Below are 17,191 nucleotides of genomic sequence, written 5' to 3'. Positions count from 1 at the left end.
AGTGTACAAGTCTTGCATTTTGTTGGATAAATTTGTTCCTAAGTATTTTATTCTTTGTGATACTGTAAATGGAATTGTTTTGACTTTTTTCAGATTGTTTATTGCCAGTATATAGAAGTACAGTTGATTTTTGTGTATTGATTTGTGTTGTGCAACCTTGCTAAACTCATTTATTTGTTCAAATAGTATTTTTTTAGTGGGTTCCTTAGAATTTTCCATATATAAGATCATGTCTTCTATGAATATAGAATAGTTTTACTTTACTTCTTCCTTTTCAATCTGGACACTTTGTATTTCTTTTCCTTGCCTGTTTTCCCCAGCCAGAATATCCTGTATATGTTGAATAGAAATCGTGAGAGTGGACATCCTGTCTCTTTCCTGAGTTTAACAGGAGAATACTAATTTCAGTCTTTTAGCATTAAGTATGATGTGAACTGTAGGTGTTTCATACGTGCCTTTGTTAGGTTGAGGAAGTTCCCTTTTTCTTGAGTGTTTTATCATGGAAGGGGGTTGGATTTTTCTGTGTCCATTGAGATGATCATGTGATTTTTGTCCTTAATTCTATTAATACAGTCTTTGATTCTGTGGGCTTTTGGGGGATAGGGTCATTTACTCATTTTAATATCTTGGCTAACTTTGCTAAGAACGGTTCCTCTCTCATAGCTGAAGTTTCTAAAATGTTTGTAGGCTGTTCATTTTACATGAAAATATTTGTAACAAGGCAGTCTCAAAATTTCAACTATAATTAGAATACAGAACTCAGCTTTTTGCTTATTCTGCTGGGCTGTAGTGCTCTATTATTAAAATTAATAGATATTTATTACCATGAACTAACATGAAAGATGAGTCTAGAAAAAAAATTTTTTTGATTGGTGTATTGCTTGTGCCCAACTGGTTTCATAATGTCTATTTGCTACTAAAAGTTGCATTTGGTGTAGTTTTAGAGTTTTAGACCGCTCTGAATTTATTTCATACTCAGATGCAAAATATTATAAGTGTTCTGTTAAGCTCATTCTCTGGTTTTAAAATGACTTAAAGCAAGTCAGGAAGTGACATTTCCATTATAACCAAGGCCTTTGGGTGCAAGAGGACCTGGCTCTGGGGGTCCCAAAAAGACTGCTGACAAAATCAAAGCAGCGAGACAAGTGGTGGTGAAACAAGAAAATAATTTATTTCAGTGAGGCCAACACCAAGAAGACAGCCGACTAACATCTCAAAGACTGTCTTCAACGTGCTGAAAATAATTCTGTGTTTATATAAGGAAAATGTGGGACAGAGACCAGTGGGTACATGCAGGTGGGCAGTAAAGGTCAGGTTGATCATTGTTTTGGGGTCAGTCATGTGAGGGCTTGCTGGTATTGGAGCAGTCCCAATTGCTTGAAGGGTAGTTGGTCCATTACAAGATGCTTTGCCCACTGGGCTCTTTTCCTGAGTTAAAAGATAAGCTGGAAAGAAGAACTTAACAGTTAGAAAGTACAAATTCGGGTCAAAATGGAGATAAAGTCCCCCCTCCCTTTTTTTTTTAAGATTTTATTTATTTATTTGCCAGAGAGAGTGAGCGACCGAGCACAAGCAGGGAGAGCAGGGGCAGAGTATGCAGACGGAGAAGCAGGCTCCCCGTTTAGCAAGAACCCCGATGCAGGACTTGATCCCAGGATCCTGGGATCATGACCTGAGCCAAAGACAGACGCTTAACCGACTGAGGCACCCAGGCGTCTGTAAAGTCCTCTTTCAACATGTGAAAATTGGCTCTTTTTTGTGCAGTAAGTCTTGATCTGGTATGTGTGTATGTACTGGAGTTAGACAGCCTGGGTTCAAACCCCAGCTTCACTAACTAGCTGAATGGTTTGGGGCAAGTTATTTAGGCTTGTTGTACCACAGTTTCCTCTTTTGTAAACAACAGAGCCTATAGAAGAGGTACTCTCGTAAGCTAATATATATATGATACTTGCTACATATTAATTGTTTAGTAAATCTTAACTACTATGATGATGTACTTAAAGGCTTTCTAATTCCTCCTTTCTTCCTCCCTTTCCAAAAACAAAACAAAAAACACCATTTAGACAATTGGATGAATGTTTTATTTTAAATTTGAATTTGATGATACAATATTATAAAAGGTTTAACTGGTTTTGGTCTTTGTTTCTGCTTATCTGTCCCGCATATCTCTTCCTGATTATTCTTCAGTAATTGCTAATTTCATCATATTATTTTTTTCCTTAAATATTTTTCTCCCTGTTGCTTACTTAGAGGATCTTACTTAGAGGATGTGTAAATTCAAAGATTTGCATTCAAAGACTTTGCTCTGAACCTGTTTTAGCCTTGTCTTCTGTAGTTCTTATTCAGGAGTTATGATGGTGCTTTTCTGGACAAAAGCCATAAGTAGTTTTGCAGGAGGTATGTGGCCTGTGTCATGGGCCATATAAATTAATTGGTTTATTCCAGAGACAAAGTTGACTAGTAAGATTAGGTAGATACCCTAGCTCTTGATGAGCAAGCAGTAAAAAAAATGGAGACTAAGAGTATCTATGATAGGAAGATAGCACCTTTTTTTTTTTTTTAAGATTTTATTTATTTATTCATGAGAGACAGAGAGAGAGAGAGGCAGAGGGAGAAGTAGGCTCCCAAGGAGCAGAGAGCCCGATGCGGGACTCGATCCCAGGACCCTGGGATCATGACCTGAGCTGAAGGCAGACGCTTAACCATCTGAGCCACCCAGGTGCCCGATAGCACCATTTTTAAAAGAGTACATTGGTGTTCAGAATTAAAGGGCAAAATGTGTTGACACCAAGAAATACTCAGTGGAGCCTTACGATTTGGCTTTGTCTTACAGTTGATTAATGCAAAGGAGTAGGCATCCTAATAATATTTCTTTAATAAATATCTTTGCAGAATTGTTCAGTATATAACATTTTCTTCTGGGTTTTCTTCATTTTGTATGTAGCCAACAATAGGAATAATTTACAAAGCAGATCTTTGTTACAGTGTTTGACTATTGTCTGATAAAACTGTTAACTCTTAGTAATAACAATATTAGGAAGAACCATATATGCAAGAAGCAAGAATCATTACACAAATATGAAAGGATATGAGTATTTGCATCTATGACATGCTGTTTAGTGATTGAATATAGTCAGTTATTTTCTTACATTATGGTATGTCCACTATAAGGTATCTTTAGTTCTTGTTAAAGTAATGAATATACTAGTTAAATAATGATAATGAATGGGTACCATTTGGGGAGTACACTCTCAATGGTTTTAATTCTCACCACAGCTCTGCAAGCTAGACTAGATAAGTATCTGTATTTTATAGACAAGAAAGTGGAGAGGTGTAATAATTCTCCTCCTCAGGTCACAGCAAGTACTGGTGGAACTGGCATATGAACTGACTTGAAAGTAGATGTCTTAATTCTCAACTGTGCCTCAGATGTTCCTGTGGCACATCAACAACAACAAAACAAAAAAGGATACCTACCTAGGCTGCTTCTCAGGCAATTTGGGATTAGTAAATTTGCAGTAGAGCTGGAATTCTGATACACTGCCAGGATTGAGAACTACTTGCTCTAGAGTTTGTATTCTTTCAAACTAATATCTTTTGATTATATATAAGTAACTTCCATTCCTTAAAATTTAATTTTAAACTTTTTGTTACTATGAAATAATGATTTAGGATTTTTCCCCCCAATTCAGAGGGCTTTTGTAGTATTAAGGATCCTTCAGGGCTGGCTGCAGCATAGTACTACCTTATCCAAAGGAAAAGGGAGAGAAATCAGTAGTAATCTTGAGAAAAATCACTTCTTTGAGCCTCAGAATTATACTTTGTAAAATATGGATAATAACTACCTTTCAGAGTTACCATGAGGATTAAGTACAATTGGCGTTTTTAAGACACAGAACCTGAAACTTAGTAGATAGTGGTTCTTCTTTATTATATTAAGAAAGTATATTTATCATCTTAGGTGTAAGTGTGACTATATTAATAATAGTGTCATAAAAAAGTATAGTTTTATCTGGAGTAGTTCCATGTGTAGATAAGAATAAACCTTTCTTGACTGACTTCCTGGATTTATAGACACTTTGCAGTTTCTGTGAATAAAATACTGATTGATGCCCACAGCATACTGAAGTTTTCAGACCAGTAGGCCCAAATTAGTAGATCTATATGCTTATGTTTTGCTTAACCAATAATCAGTTTTGTGTATTCCCATATCTGTTTGTGCCTGTCATATTTGATACTATAGTAATTAGTTTACTTTAAGAATAAGATAATGTGAATGCAAAATAGAGGGGTTTTTAAAAATACATAAAAAATGCAGGATGAATACTTTGGGAAAACTTCATGAAGTCAGTCATTTAAAATTTTTGATGTGTGGATAACAGTAAATGATCAGAAAAATAGTAAGATTGTATGTGAATGCTGCATTTAGAATGCATTGCCAATTATCTTAAGTTCCATTTAAAAAATTAAACTAGTTGAGTGCCTGGGTGGCTCAGTTGGTTAAGCATCTGCCTTCGGCTTAGGTCATGATCCCAGGGTCCTGGGATCAAGTCCCGCATCGGGGTTCCCTGGTCAGCAGGGGCCTGCTTCTCCCTCTCCCTCTGCCCCTCCCCCTGTTCATGGGCTCCTATGCTTTCTCTCAAATAAAATCTTTTAAATAAAAATAAAAATAAATTAAACTACAGATCTTATACCTGGATAGTTATGGCTATGTTTTTATTAATTAATTTATTTATTTTTAAAGATTTATTTATTTTAGAGAAAGAGCAGATGGGCACATGAACATGCATGTGGGATGGAGGGGCAAAGAGAGGGAATCCTCAAGCAGACTTCCCACTGAGTGCACCTGTTGTGGGGCTGGATCCCATGACCCATGAGATCAGGATCTGTGCCAAAACCATGAGTCGGATGCTCAACCAATTGAGCCACCCAAGCACACCATGGGTATGTTTTAAGAAAAACAATTCTGAATCTAGTTAATAGAGCCATACTTAAAGAAGATAATATCACAAGATTAGCAAAATTATGTATGATTTCTGAAAAAAAATAAGGTGAGTAGAATTTTTATGATTCTTCATAATAGCTCACATTTTTTATTAGTTTTACTGATCTGGTTAGATGAGAAGTTTTGCTCCATGTAAAATGAGAATTATAGAATTGCTAATTGGTCCCAGAAAGGATAATTTAGCTGGAAAGATTAGAATTAGACTCCCTTTACTAGCTAAAAAGGCATCCTGACAAAAGAAATGGATGTAGGTATTTCTTTGGCCAACGAGGTGTGATTTGTCACTACCAGATGCCAATAGTAACAATCTAAAATCTAGCTTCCTTTAGGTGCATTTGGGTAATTGGTGTAAAACTAGTACTACTAATACTGATGATGATGATGATAAAAGTTTGAGATGTTTACAGAGTAAGGTACTATAGGCTAAACATGCACGATTAGTCTGTGAAATAATAGAAGAATTAATTGCTGGCAATAAAATGAAAAAAATCGTGGAAGATAAATATCACCTAGAAAAACTTTTAGAAATCGGAAGGAAAAAGTGTATAGAAAATAAGAATTTAACCTGTAGTGTGATTATTTTTTCTTAAGAACCTTAGGGCATGTGTTAAAAGCATATAGAAATAGTCTATACACCTGAATATGAATTTATATAAAGAAGGCTATAATCACATTATTGATCACATTTTAGATTTAGCTTTTTATTTTCAATTAATATTTATTAACTAGTGAAAAGTAGATTAGTATAGTAACGTTAAAATAGCTAATTTAGCTAATTTCTTATTTCAAGTTTATGAAGATGTAACAGTGCCTGGCACTTAGTAAATTGTATAAGTGTCTGGGTTTTTGTTTGTTTTGTTCTTTATTTAGCATACCTTATTATTAAGAGTATAGATTCTGGAGCCAGAATGCTTATTCAAATCTCAGCTCTGCTGCTTTCTAGTTACGTGACTTACAAGTTGCTTGATTTCTCTGTGCTTCAGTTTCCTTATCTGTTTATGGGGGGGGGAAGGGAAATTATATATTCTTCATAGATTATGGGAATTAAATGAGTTAATATATATAACATGTTTAATATAATGCCTAACACAGAGAATGTTGTGTGTTTACTGTTATATGCAAATTAATATAAATTTGCGTATTTTGAATTCAGGTCTGTTGTAAAAGACTGATGCATTCATTGGTAATATAACATCATCACGCTATAATTACAAACATAGTTATATGGTTCTTCATTATATTAACTTACACTATTGAAAAATAACACTATAGGATTGAAAAATGCTAGTAAAAAGATTGGTTCCAAAAGCATTATTCCAAAATGACATGTCTCTGCTTTTCAGATTTGTTTGCTGCCTTGGTCAAAATTGGATGCTCTGCAGATCAACTACCTTTTCTCTTTTTATTTTAAGTGAAAGAAAGAAACTTGGGCCAGAGAAAAGTGTATTAAACCTAGTTTATGTTCTGTATATTGCTGTTTTGGATAGTTCTTTTATTTTCTAGAAGGAACAGTTATTTTAGACCTGTAATCTCCGAGACTTCTGATTATCAGCAGAAGCTAGCTGATCTGATTGATGTGTAATAAATGTAACTCTGAATCTTAATCTCAATAAATAGCCTTTATTGAATATCAGGTCATTGGAATATTTATTAGTCTGTTATGTAACTTAACAGTTGCTGTAAAAAGCCCACACATACCGTAGACTCCTTAATGAAATTAATGACAGCTTTGGTCGTCCAGGAGTAGAATGTTATTGCCAACATGACAGTGGAGCTGCAGTAATCCAACTTCAGTTCCTGATTAATGAGGTTAGTGAATTGCTTTAATCTGTCCTACTTAGGACACATCTGGTCTTTCAGATTTCTTGCATGCATTGATATTTAAATATTTGAACAAAAGTAAATTTCTTATAGGTCAGAACTTATAGCAGTTCACTGTAAGGCATCATCCTGGGAAGTTACATAAATAATGCAAGATGTTTCTCAAAACAGTGTTGCAAATAGAATGGTGTAAGGTAAATCTTTTTGGTACAAGGTGCTGCATTTACATTTTATTTCTTGGATACTGAAAGTTATGTAACACTGAAATCTATATTAAAATTTTTTTTAGAGATTGAGTTTATTATAAATAACAAAATACACTTCTCTGTGACTTGTTTGAAATACAACCAGGAAACAAAATTCCACTAGAAAAGAAGACTGGTTATCGTCCAAAATTCTTGTTGTGTCACTTACTGGTTGAAGTAATTGATGATGTCTTTCTTTTTGATAGAGTATAAAGTTAGGAAGGAGCTCAGGAAACAAATACTATTTTATCAGCAGGGTAGATAACATGCTTGCAGGTTTTTAAAAAGTATGAGCATTTGCAGTGACTTGGAGCAAGAGAGTATAATGCTAAGCAAAATAAATCAGTCATAGAAAGACAAATACCATATGATTTCACTCATGTGGTATTTAAGAAACAAACAAAAGGGGAAAAAAAAAGAGAGAGGCAAACCAAGAAACTGTCTTAACTATAGAGAACAATCTGATGGTTACCAGAGGGGAGGTGGGAGAATGGGTTAAACAGGTGATAGGGAGGGGCGCCTGGGTGGCTCAGTTGGTTAAGCGACTGCCTTCGGCTCAGGTCATGATCCCCCTGGAGTCCCTGGATCGAGTCCCACATCAGGCTCCCTGCTCAGCAAGGAGCCTGCTTCTGCCTCTGACCCTCCCCCCTCTCATGTGCTCTCTCTCTCTCATTCTCTCTGTCTCAAATAAATGAAATCTTTAAAAAAAAAAAAACAAACAGGTGATAGGGATTAAGGAGCACACTTGTGATGAGCACTGGGCTTTGTAAGGAATTGTTGAATCACTATATTGTACACCTGAAACTAGTATAATACTATGTTAACTAATTAGAATTTTTTAAAAAAGGAAAATAAAAAGTTAATTTAAAATATGAGCAGCTCTGAGAATAGATATTTACTATATGCAGTGATGAGCAGGAAAAGCTGGTCATTAGAAGAAAGAAATTACTCCAGAAAAGGCTCTGCTATCTTTAGTTGTGGTGGTATCTGTGGACATTCTTTTTGCCCTCAGGTCCTTAGGTTCCATTTAATAAATTCTTAAATGTATGTGAGAGGAAAAAAAAAAAAACACTCGATACCTCTGACCTTTTGTAAAATGTTTTTATCTGAAGATTAATACAATTGTGTAGGTTTTTCAGGGTCAGAAATGTTTTTAAAAACTGCAGTATTCTGTGTAGAACTGTATAATAGGCATTGTAAAATGTTAAAATTCAAAAGAAATCACAATCTAGAAAGTTGTTGAACCTATTTATGAGGACTCAAGATTATTTTTCCTATTTTTTTTTAATTTTGTTATGAAATAATTCTACTGGCAGTTAGGTTCAAAATAGAGAGGTTCTTTGTGTATTTCCCCCATCTTCCCCTAATGGTAACATTATGTATAACAATAGTATAATATTAACCAGAAAATGACATCCATATACTACTATTAGACTACAGACCTTATCTAGATTTCATCACCATGAACTCCTGTGTCAGTGTGGGTGTCTAGTTTTGTGCATTTTTATGACACATACAGATTTGTGTAATGACCAGTATGAACAAGATACAGATCAGTTTCATCATCATAAAGGACTTCGCTAAGGCTCCCCCTTTATAACTGGGCCCCCTTCTGCTCTCAGTCCCTAATCCCTGGCAGCCACTAACCTATTCTCCATCTTTATACTTGTGTTAAGATTATTTGTTAAAGCAGTACATGAACCAGTGTAAATAACATTGCAAACTGATTACCTATACACCTAAATTTTAGAAATCTTAAGTAATTTATGTTGTCATTCATACAGGTTTCTTTTCAATAGGATTCATCATAGGGTTCTTGGATATGACTTTTATTTTACATGCTTAAATGTTACATTTTGAGTACTTAAAAATGATGTTGCTGTTTTAAAAAATGCTTAGCAAAATATGAATATTTAATTGGGAATGCTACAGAAGTCTGACAATTGGGAGTAGCTATTTGCTTTTATATTTAGTGGGCCATATGTAGGTAAAGGAGCCCCACTAGGAGGTGGTGAGCTATTATTGCCATTTTGGCTCTACATCTCTTCTTCCTTAAGATTTCAAGATGGTGTGCACATCTTGAGAAAGAAGTTGGCTATGGTGGAAATAAGAATGAAGAGTACAAATCTTTGATACTCTGAATCTTTGAGTTTCTCTGCTTCAAAATGATATAGATAAGAGGATGCTTTCTAGTGAAAGCATATGGACTTTATTTCTGCTCCCTTCTAGTCATGTTGTAGCAGTAGGAATTACACCATAGAGAAGCCCTCAGAGAATTTCGAAGGTGAAAAGGACTTGGAGAGATCATTTAATGTAAATTTTCAGAGCTATTTTAATCCTCTTTGATAAATGAGAAACTTAGTTTAAAGGAAGGAGATTTTAAGATTTCTCATAATAACCTAGATGAATAGAACTGCAAATCCTTTTTTGAAATTAACATAAATTTTCCATGTTGTATTTTTTATCTTATTCTCTCAGTATAGACGAAAAGTATCTGACTCCTTTGAGGAAACACAGGCACATGTCTTAATAAATCAACCTTAGTCTAGAGATTCTTAATTCCATTCACATACCAGAATCACCTCTAAAGATTTTTAAAAATATACCTGTGTAGGTCCTTGCTCTGAAAATTCTGGTTTGTGAGTTCAGGGGTGAGATTGAGCCTCCTGTGTGATTCTCATATAGGGCCAGAGATGCTTCCCCATACTTAATAGTATTTAGTAGTATCAGATGTTCTAACTTGCTAAATTAGTTGATTGGTCAACCCTTTGGGAGTTGAAGTTATAGTGTGCTGAATGCTATCTTTATTTTCTATATCATTCTAGTAGTAGAATTATGATCTAGGCATAGTACATTCCGAAGAGTTTTTCTTAAGCCAAATGGGAAAGTTAGTTCATATTATATTTTTCTTTCGGTCAAGAAGATGTACAATAGTGATCAAGTAACTTATAGTCTGACCTCTAATTTTACATAGCTGTCAACCATAATATCCAACTAGATCTTAGTATATTTGTAGTTTATAAGATACTAAATTATACTTTAAAATGAAGAAGTGAAAACAGTTTTTACATATGACACACTGTATAACATCTGCTATTTAGAATTTGGGTGAGACATATGTTTCTCAAAACTAAATCTATTGGCTGAAAGTTTTGAAATTTGGGAAGATTTTTTTGGCAGCTCTTTAGTAGCTTTGATGTTTGTAAGATGTATTCTATATAAAATATATTACACTTTATTTTTAAGGGAGCTCTTGTGAGTGCCTTGGCTGATGACACCTTACATTTATGGAATTTACGTCAAAAGAGACCTGCCATACTACATTCACTTAAATTTTGCAGAGAAAGGTAAGAGTTTTCTGTTATCCTATGTATATATAAGGTATTTGCTATTCTTTTTTGAAATATTTTCTTTGAATTTTATTCTTTGATTTTATTTTTTTATGATAGACTTTATGCACAATCTAAAAAATAATTCAAGAACTTCAAGGGATATATAATAAAAAGCAAGATTCCTTCCTTTCCAGACCCATTTTCCTCTCCAGAGACAACCACATAAATTTCTTTTGTGTCCTTCTAGAAATACCTTGTGCATATAGGCAGAAATCTTTCTAGATAGCTCTTCTTTTTTTTTTTTTTTTGCATGAAAGGGAAAGCATTACATATTTTTCCTATAATTTGTGTTCAGTCAAAAATATATTTGATAGATTGTTTCATATTGGCACAAGCCAGTTTTCCATAGTTATTTTCATAATTGCATGATATTCTATTACGTGGAAGTACCATAATTTACTTAGTCTTCATCAATGGACATTTATATCCTTTTTGGTCTGCTGTTCATTTTGTTCAGTTGTGATAGTATGATACATATATGTCTTCATCCATTTATACAAGTATATCTCTGAGATAAATTTGTAGAAGTATAACAGTTGGTCATAGGAATCTCTTATATCACTCGTGAGTTTTGTACTTTGATTGGAAAGACCTTTTTTTCTTTTTTAATTCCAGTATAATTAACATAGTGTTACATTAGTTTTAGGTGTACAATATAGTGATTCAGCAATTCTTTGTATTAATCAGTGCTCATCACTATAAGTGTACTCTTAATCCTCCTCACCTATCTTACCCATCCCCCCATCTACTCCCCTCTGGTAACCAGGAGTTTGTTCTCTATAGTTAAGAGTCTTTTTTTTTTGTCTTTTTTTCATTTTTCATTTGTTTTGTTTCTTAAATTCCACATATAAGTGAAATCATATAGCATTTGTTTTTCTCTGACTTATTTCACTTAGCATTGTACTTTCTAGATCCATCCATGTTGTTGCAAGTGGCAAGATTTTACTCTTTTTTATGTCCGAGTAATATTCCATTGTATATTGGAAAGACATTTTTTACCCTAGTTTTATTAAACATTCTCCCATATTTTCTTACAGTGCTCTTAAAATTGCATTTTTTTATGCTTAATCTTTATTTTTTTATTTTATTTTTATGCTTAATCTTTAATTCATATGGAACTTACTTTGGCATGAAATATGAGCAAGAAATATAGGCCCCCATTGCTTATGAAATCTATTTTTTGGTGTATATGTGAACATTTATATATGTGTGTGTATGTGTACTTGTAAGCATGAGCAGATGTGAGTATATATGTATATGTGCCAAAGTTAAGAAATCTGGGTCTATATAGTATCTAAATGCAGTGGGGTTAGTGTCTTTAGGACCCATCTTTGGTTAAAGTCAGACATCAGACTGCCCAAAGCATATCCAAGGATCAGACCATTCCTCCTTTGATACATGTTGATCTGTTAAGGTTATATAAATAGGTCAGTTTGTAAGTCTGGGTTTTTGCCCACAGTGGCCCTCCAAAATAGGCAAGCTAAAAAGGCTGCTGAGAACATAGCAGTTCAGACTTCTTTAGCCAACACAAAGACCTGTCTACGTATTATGGTGGACAGAGACCAGAGTTGGCAGGGGGGCAGTAGCAAAGTTTGCTATTGGGCTACATCTTGCCTGGGAAGATAGATTTTCTAAATAAGTTGGAATCATGGTTCTGCTTCTTCTGGGAGAGGGACAGAAGTGAAGGAGGAGTTAATGGTAGGAGGGAGGGTTGACATAGGGGAGAAAAAGCAAGCAAAACGTTAAGGTTCAGTTCTTTTCTACCTGCTCAGAATAGGGCCAGCCTCAACTTGCCGTGCAGAGTTCCTTAGTCAACTTGCCATCTGGATCTCAGGGGGAGGTCTACATCAACTTCAGATGCCACCAAGCAGGTGGAGATAGCGATGGGCATCTTAGTCCCAGAACACATCTTGTCAGCCTCACACCATCTCCTGGAAATGAAAGTATGGGTCTAGCAGAGTAGTAGTCATCCTGGTGTGATTTTACTATCCAGAGGGCATTGGACAATGTCTAGAGACATTTTTTTTTGTCACAGTTGGAGGAGGGTGGAATGAGCAGTGCTACTGGCTTCTAGTTGATAAAGGCTGGGGATGCTGCCAAGTATGTTGCAATGACAAGGCAGTTAGTTCTCCATAACAAAGAATTTATCTGGTCCAAAATATCAGTAGTGTCAAAGTTAGAAACTCTGGGCTCTAGCACATCAAAATGGTATCATTTGGTCCGTGTAGCGCTGTAGAATTTCTCTTACTCTCTACCACCCACTGGAAGGATTCTGTCAGGACATAGAATTCCAGCAGAAGAATACTTCTGATACCTCATTTGCCAGTGGCCTGTCCATATTTCTCATTGGGACGCAGGAATGTAGTAGTTGTGGTCCAAATTCACAAACATACACTATAGGTTATTATCGTATATCTTCATGGAGAAAGGATTAAAGCTCAAGGAGTCCCAGAATAGTCAGGGCCCCATGATTGTCAGGTATGAGGTAAGTCTCCTCAATAGTACCTCTAAGGATGGTCTCCAAGAAATTCTGGTAAAAATGGGTAAGGAATGGTGAGTTAGTCTATAAGGTGCCTATAGTCACAATCTGACAAACAGAAGGCATCTTTGTGTGAAGTACAAAAAAACAGAGCCTTTCTTCTTGGTGAATGCAGCCTCAGAGTCCACCATTCCCCTCCTTGGTTGGGTGCTATCATGCAGGGCACATTCTGCACAATTGTATGCAAGGTCCTAAAAGTTACAACTGAAATAAGCTGATAGGGTTGCCAGTTTTCAGTTTTGTAATAGAGTTTACCCAGCTGATCAGTAGAAACTAGTTGGTCCCATTTGAAGTTCAGCTTCCCCTTGGCCATTATTAAGGTTAACAGTAAAGAAGGAACTGTAGCATGATACTTTTTCCTTGAGTATCTCCTTAGGATGAAATCCTCTAAGCTAGCTACAAACTTGTATGCCAGCCATTGGACCTAAAATGCTAAGGAATAGGCCTGGTGTCTTGTGGATGAACCTACTTATATTCTCTCAAGACTGAAGTTCAGATTTCTTCAGGTGGCAGGAAGGAGAGAGGTAGCACTTGGGAGGAGCCTTGTTTTCCTCAGCATCTGGCTACATGTGGGAAGAGGGGAGGGCACAATAGGGGCTTCCTCCAGCTCTAGGAACTGCGCATGGTGGCAAGACATACTCTGCCCCTCAGCCTGAACTCTGTGTCATTCAGGACTGTAATCTGCACCCTGATGGAGACCTTCTGTTAGAGCAACTATCCTTAGGCAGGAGAAGGGACAAAATCCTATCATTCCCTGTCACTCCTTCCATCTCCCTCATTTGTAGGAATCCATCCCTTTCTTTATATAACTGCTTTACATTCAGTTTTTATATTTGTGTCAGTCAGGATAGTTTGGGTTATGCTATAATCTTAATGACTTAATACAGCAACAGTTTATTTTTCCTTACACTATATGTCCTTTGTGGGTTTGTGTGTCCTTTTCATTATCATTATTCCAGAACCTGGCTGAGGAAACAGCCAGTCTTTACAATATTGCTTGTCACTGTAGTAGGGAGAAAGAGAATATGGTGAAGCATGTGTTGGCTCTTAAAAGTTTCTGCCTGGATATAATACATATCTCTTACACTCTCATTTCATGGGCTATGGGAACAAGTCACGTGGCCATCTGTAATTTCACTCATATAACCAAGAAGCAGAAAAGCGGGAAATCTTGTGAATATTTGTAATGACTATCATGGTGCTTATTATTGTTGACAGAATACAATAACTAATAACCTAGTAGTTTTCTCCTTATTTCACAGTGGGTTTGAGCTAACTTAATAAGTTGAATTACTCCATTTCATTTTTATGCTATTTTCATTTTTACTTCTGAAACTAGGAAAGGTAAGAAAAATACAGAAGTGTTTAAGTAGCTATTTCATTACATTTTGAACAATTGTTAAATAATATAAACTTAAGTTTTATCATAATATTGTCTTATTTTTATAAGTAAATTTTCCTAGTATAGTAGAAATTTGTAAATAGAAACTATATGTAGTGATTTAAATTGTATTTTTTCATAATGTGGATTTTTTTATAGTTTTGACTTAAAAATTGTGCTGCGATACACAGAACGTAAAATTTTCTATCACAACCATTTTTAAGTGTACAGTTCAGTAGTGTTGAGTACATTCACATCTTATACAACTATATAATATGGATATTTTGATAGAATTTCACTTTTATGGGATTTAAGAAAAAAATGTGGAAATTGGAAGTTTTACATCTTGGTTTAACTATATGAAATTGGGCATGTTACTTCACTGTTTTGTGTGTTTGGTTTTCTAATTTGTGGAAAATTTTCCTCTGTGGTACATGTAATCTTTATCATTTATTTTTTCTCATATGTTAAAACAGCTTCCTCTTACCCATTTATTTTTTATTTATTTATTTTTTATTCCCCCCCCCCTTCATTTTTCCCTTCCTGCTACCTTCTTCTTCTTTTTTTTAACATTTGTTTCAGAGGTACAGGTCTGTGATTCAACAGTCTTACACAATTCACAGCGCTCACCATAGCACATACCCTCCCAATGTCTATCACCCAGCCACCTCATCCCTCCCACTCCCCACCACTCCAGCAACCCTTAGTTTGTTTCCTGAGATTAAGAATTCCTCATATCAGTGAGATCATATGATACATGTCTTTCTCTGATTGACTTATTTCACTTAGCATAATACCCTCCAGTTCCATCCACGTCATTGCAAATGGCAAGATTTCATTCCTTTTGATGGCTGCATAATATTCCATTGTTATCCTCATTTATTCTATAGGTAATTATAGAATGCTTATTTTGTGCCAGCTTAATGCTAGCTGCTAAGCATGCATTTGTAAAGAAGACAGACTTGGGCCTTGCCATTAGGATCTTGGTCAAAGTTAAGACAAGCTTAACTTCCCAGATGCCCAATAAAATGACATTTGTTCATCCTAAATAAGTCTGTATCTCAGTTTCCGTAGAATGAATTTAAGTTGGGGAATAACATAAACATAGAAATCTCCTTCTTGGTTAGCAGCCAGCTTGTACTAATTGTCAAGTTTAGTTCTTACTATAATTGATCACTTAGCTTGAGATACGATTTTCTCTAGCTTGAAAAGCAATGTACCATAGTGGTTAAGAGTTCAGACTCTGGGCCAAATTGCCTATGTTGAATCTTAGTGCATAGCCCCATCACCTATGAACTATATCAGTTTTGTTATCTGTAAAATGGATTATTATCTCATGAAAGCCCTAAGATTCATATTATAAAGTTAATATATATAAAATAAGTAATATGTATAAAGCACTTAGAACAGTGCCTTAGAAATCACCTGTATAAAGGTACTGGATTTACTTAAAGTAATGATTGTAACTTGAAATAGCTGCATTAGGTATACCAGAAGTTTTACTTAGGCAGTCTTTATAGAAACAACTAATTGACATTAGAAAATCATTAGAACCAATGATATTGGCACTACATGGCTTTATACATGTAAAGGAGAGGTTCTTTGGCTTTGGTGGAAAATGGGAATTTGACAAGAAAATTCTGTAGGTAGTTTTTTGTTTTTGTTTTTTATCAGAGTATGTTCCTTTAGCTTTGTAGTTTTTTTTTTTCTTTAAAGAAAGTTTAATTGGGAGGAATTCATGGATTTATAAGCAACTACAACTATCTGCTAGTCTTTTTTTATCACCTGTTACCATGACTAGTATTCTCAGCCACGTTAAGTTTTTGCATAACAGTTCTTAAGTAAAAATATAAGAGCATTTTAAGACTGAGGACTAAATTGTATACCTGGGCTTTCCTATTTAGAAACTAGTATTATCTAATAATTATATCTCTAATTGTTTACTTCTTTGTTGTTCATAATACACTTTCACATAAATGTTATTTAGTTTCTTGGGTCAAGAAAAATTTCCCTAAGTGAAATTTCAAAGAATAGAATTTTTCTGTATAAATATGTTAGACACCTGAGTAGCTGAATCTTTAATATTGAAATTAATACATTCTTTTAAGATATATTTTTCTTCTATTCTAACACATTTATATCTATTCATTTGATGATAGATGCATGTATTGGTTTAGAGAATAAAATAAGCATGCATGCATTCTAAACTAATGGTTAGGAGAATACAATATCATATGGAATACACTAATAATCAGAAAGTTCCTCCTAGGGGCGCCTGGGTGGCTCAGTCGGTTAAGCGACTGCCTTCGGCTCAGGTCATGATCCTGGAGTCCCGGGATTGAGTCCCACATCGGGCTCCCCGCTCAGCGGGAAGCCTGCTTCTCCCTCTCCCCCTCCCCCTGCTTGTGTTCCCTTTCTCGCTGTGTCTCTCTCTGTCAAATAAATAAATAAAATCTTAAAAAAAAAAAAAAAAAAAGAACCTCCTAACAATTATCAATGGTGCATCAGTGTCCAAAGTCCTTAAGAAAAAACTGTTTGACAGGGCGCCTGGGTGCTCAGTTGGTTAAGCCACTGCCTTCGGCTCAGGTCATGATCCTGGAGTCCCGGGATCGAGTCCCGCATCGGGCTCCCTGCTCGGCAGGGAGTCTGCTTCGTCCTCTGACCCTCCCCCCTCTCATGTGCTCTCTCTCTCTCTCATTCTCTCTCTCAAATAAAAAATCTTTAAAAAAAAAAAAAGAAAAAAAAAAGAAAAATCTGATGTGGGGCTCCTGGGTGGCTCAGATGGTTAAGCCTCCAACTCTAGGTTTT

The 17,191-nt window shown here is 35.3% G+C and overlaps 1 protein-coding gene across 5 annotated transcripts in view; it reads left to right on the top strand.

Moving 5' to 3' along the window:
* STXBP5 (syntaxin binding protein 5) overlaps positions 1 to 17,191 on the top strand; it is a 184,231-nt gene that overhangs the window by 18,725 nt on the left and 148,315 nt on the right. For all 5 annotated transcript variants that reach the window (XM_021693538.2, XM_021693537.2, XM_021693536.2 and 2 more), the window contains exons 3-4: positions 6,733 to 6,814; positions 10,318 to 10,418. In XM_021693538.2, the coding sequence (XP_021549213.1) occupies positions 6,733 to 6,814; positions 10,318 to 10,418 (183 nt within the window). The remainder of the gene's footprint in view (positions 1 to 6,732; positions 6,815 to 10,317; positions 10,419 to 17,191) is intronic.

Source organism: Neomonachus schauinslandi, chromosome 8 (genome assembly GCF_002201575.2).
Source record: "Neomonachus schauinslandi chromosome 8, ASM220157v2, whole genome shotgun sequence".
Lineage (NCBI taxonomy): Eukaryota > Metazoa > Chordata > Mammalia > Carnivora > Phocidae > Neomonachus > Neomonachus schauinslandi.
This window is presented reverse-complemented; position numbering and strand designations above follow the sequence as displayed.